At 52.3% G+C, this 2950-nt stretch overlaps 1 protein-coding gene across 1 annotated transcript in view; it reads right to left on the bottom strand.

Moving 5' to 3' along the window:
* SYPL2 (synaptophysin like 2) overlaps positions 1-2950 on the bottom strand; it is a 17320-nt gene extending 14370 nt beyond the window's left edge. The window contains exons 1-2 of the mRNA XM_017499263.2: positions 2544-2950; positions 2308-2382 (exon numbers count right to left, since the gene is read on the bottom strand). Coding sequence (XP_017354752.1) covers positions 2308-2382; positions 2544-2597 — 129 coding nt within the window. The 5' untranslated portion in view covers positions 2598-2950. The remainder of the gene's footprint in view (positions 1-2307; positions 2383-2543) is intronic.

The raw sequence follows: 2950 nt of genomic DNA, 5'->3' as shown, positions 1-2950 counted from the left end.
AAAAAAAAAAAACAAAAAAAAAACCTCTAAGCTGAGCTCCTGACAAATAAAAGAATAACATTATTTTCTTCTCACAAAGATTCCAGTAAAACCTCTGCTTTTTGTAATAATGACAACAAAAGTTTTCAGTTACCATTATGATAACTGCAAGTGTTGCGTTTTCTTTTTCCTTTCCCAGTCAGGCGCATTTGATTCCTCCAAACAGGAAATGAGTGAAAAACTCAAATGTCATTTCCACTGTCATTTCTGGTGCTGGTGCCTGTGTACTTTTTATGTTACCTCATCTGCAGAACTTCAAAGCAAGTGAAAGTGCACCCTGAATTCGGGCTACCTGGGATAGCAGTAAAAGCAAAGCATGTTTCTTTGTGATGCTACCCTGTGAATGAAGTCTGAATTCAGAGTCTAGCCCCAGGCCCAGGCTTAGCATTCTGAGAAAAACGGGTCTCTGTTTTGTATAACCCTCTTTCTAAGAACCTGAAGATCATAAAAGTGAATCAGATCTTAATTCCTAGAGCATTAGTGCTGACCCCAAGACTGGATCATTTCCCTGGGCATTGCTTTGTACAGCCTTTACAGAAATGTTATGGGTATTTAAAGTGCAAGGGTGGAGGAAAGGATGGCAGGATTGAAGAAGGAAGCTTTTCAGAATCCCTCCAAGGGAGAGGAGTCCATGGTTCCATGGTCTAATAACCTCATTGTTTCCCTTATCCTTTAACAGCCTGTCTCAAATTCTGTTGGATCCATTTGTCTAATTTAATGGTAAAATTGTTCTCTTACATTTCGGGTTCTGCTCCTCTGGATTGATCATAATGGCTCTTCCAGTTCTGGATGCCAGTCACTCAGAGCCTTAATATCATTCTTTTATGGCTCCCTCTAGCACTTGAGTAGTGGGTCAGAACAGGGAAGGGGCCAAAGGCAAAAGAGTTCCACCAGGAATTGGTCCAACCACTCTTGGGGCAGTAAGGAAGGTGGAAAGTCCCCATCAGGTCCCAAAGTTTGCACTTGGGAGCTCTTGGGTTGGCCTGACAATCCAAATGCACTATTGTCCCTGGATTCCAGATTTGATTATTCTTATCCAAACCACGATTTAGGAATTGGTGACACAATGCTAATTCTTGTCTCCAAAGCCCTGTAGAACTCAATCCTCCTCAATAGTAATGGTAACTTATTCCCTAGCTGAATTCTGTACTGAGAGGACATTAAGTTATTCACACACCATTTGGTATGTGGATTGTCTAACTTAAAATCTCTTCTGCAATAGTGCACTAAATGCCCCCTACAAGTCTTTATGATTTGAGAAAGTGACTGCACCTGTCCACATTCCTAATTTATACCCAGGAGGCATTGGGCAGTGGCCTAGTAAAGCAAGATAGTGTTTCCACTAGATCATAGCAGGGGAAACTGAGGACCTGAGCAAGTGACTTTTTCAAGGTCACAAAGTAAGTCTAACCTAGGGCCATATTCTAGCACACCAACATATTTAGAGCATAAGGAGACCCTAGGAAGATTCTGATCAACATCTGACTAGTGTTGGAAATTGAAGTCCAGAAAAATGAGTTGCCCAAGGTGACATAGCTGGAAAAGGCTGGTCTAGGTCTGGATCCCAGGGCCCCAGATTCTCAGATCAGCGTTCCATTTTATTCTACATGCTACATTTTAGCCATGCTGTGATTTTTATTCTGTCTTAATTTTTTGTTTTATTTAATCATAGAGCCATAAGCTCCGTTCATTCATCCATCCATTCCCTCTCATTTACAGGAACCCAGATTACTCGTTACCTTAACAGGGAACAGCGAGCCAAGAGCCTGTCCCCTGAGTCCAGTACCTGCAGGATCATCCAGGCCTTGGTGGGTTTGGGGACAGGATGGTTTCTATCACCTGCTTCCTTCCCTCCTTTGCCCTCCGCAGCTTCCCTCTTGGTGAAGAGCGGACCTAGTCCCCCTCGTCCTTCTCCCTCCCCCCCCCCCGCTCCTGTCACCAAGGAGTGGTATGTGCAGGATCAGAATTCTGGAAAGGTTACACCCGGGTCCTCTCGCCCGAGTGAAATGTGAGCGCCCTGGGCAAAGGCTCCTTGCACATAGAAGGACCGAATCCGGGACTCTGCATGCCTCGCGCTTCACCCTCCTGCCACCAAGTCCGGAGAGGCAGCCCCAGCCCGCCCCTCCCCCGCCCACCTGTCGCCGCCCCCCACCCTTCCGCCGTGGCCCGGCCGCAGCACCTCCCCAGCCCCCACCCTGGCTCCATTGCTTCGGGTCAGCGTCACAGTCCAGGCTCCCGAAATAGCCCGGGGCCAGGGCAGCGACTCACCCACTGGAGAACTTTGATGAAGCCCAGCGGCTCCTCCAGCCGCCGCCAGCGCAGCCCTACGAGCAGGCGGTCCACCTGCGGAGACACAGCCGGCCGGGGATCAGGGCGGTGGGGAGCCCCGGGAAGGCGCTGGTTCCCTTGCCCCACTCACACGGGGTCCGGGGGTGGGATAAGGGTCCAGCCGACATCTAGGTGGAGAGGGGCGGGTGAGAGAGCCCGGGGCGCGCAGGGACTACCTGCTGGCGCGGCGACTTGTCCGCCGTGCGGCCGGTGCTCTCGGTCGAGGACATGCTGGCGCGGTGGGCGCGGGGCGAGGCGTGGGGGCTCCCTGGCCAGGAGGCGGCGGACACCGCGGGGAGGCGGGGAGCTGTGGGCCCCGGGCAGGGCAGGCGAGCCGGGCCGGAGCGAGAGCGGCCGTCGGCGGGCCGGGATACAGGCTGGCTGGCTGGGTCGCGGGAGCACTGCTGTTCGCCCTTTCCGAGGCTGCGGCCGCCGCAGTGCCCCGCCGGCAGCAGAAAGCCCCCGAGTCGGATTCAAACTTCTGTCAAACTCGCAGCGAACTTGGCCGCCGAATCACGTGGCGTGCGCTCCCAAACCCTCCTCCCGCCCCCTCAGCTCCCCTTCTCAGCTCTCCGGACACCTT

The sequence above is a fragment of the Cebus imitator genome, unplaced genomic scaffold (assembly GCF_001604975.1).
Source record: "Cebus imitator isolate Cc_AM_T3 unplaced genomic scaffold, Cebus_imitator-1.0 Scaffold256, whole genome shotgun sequence".
NCBI lineage: Eukaryota > Metazoa > Chordata > Mammalia > Primates > Cebidae > Cebus > Cebus imitator.
The sequence above is the reverse complement of the archived record's forward strand: the minus strand, read 5'-3'. Positions and strand labels throughout refer to the sequence as shown.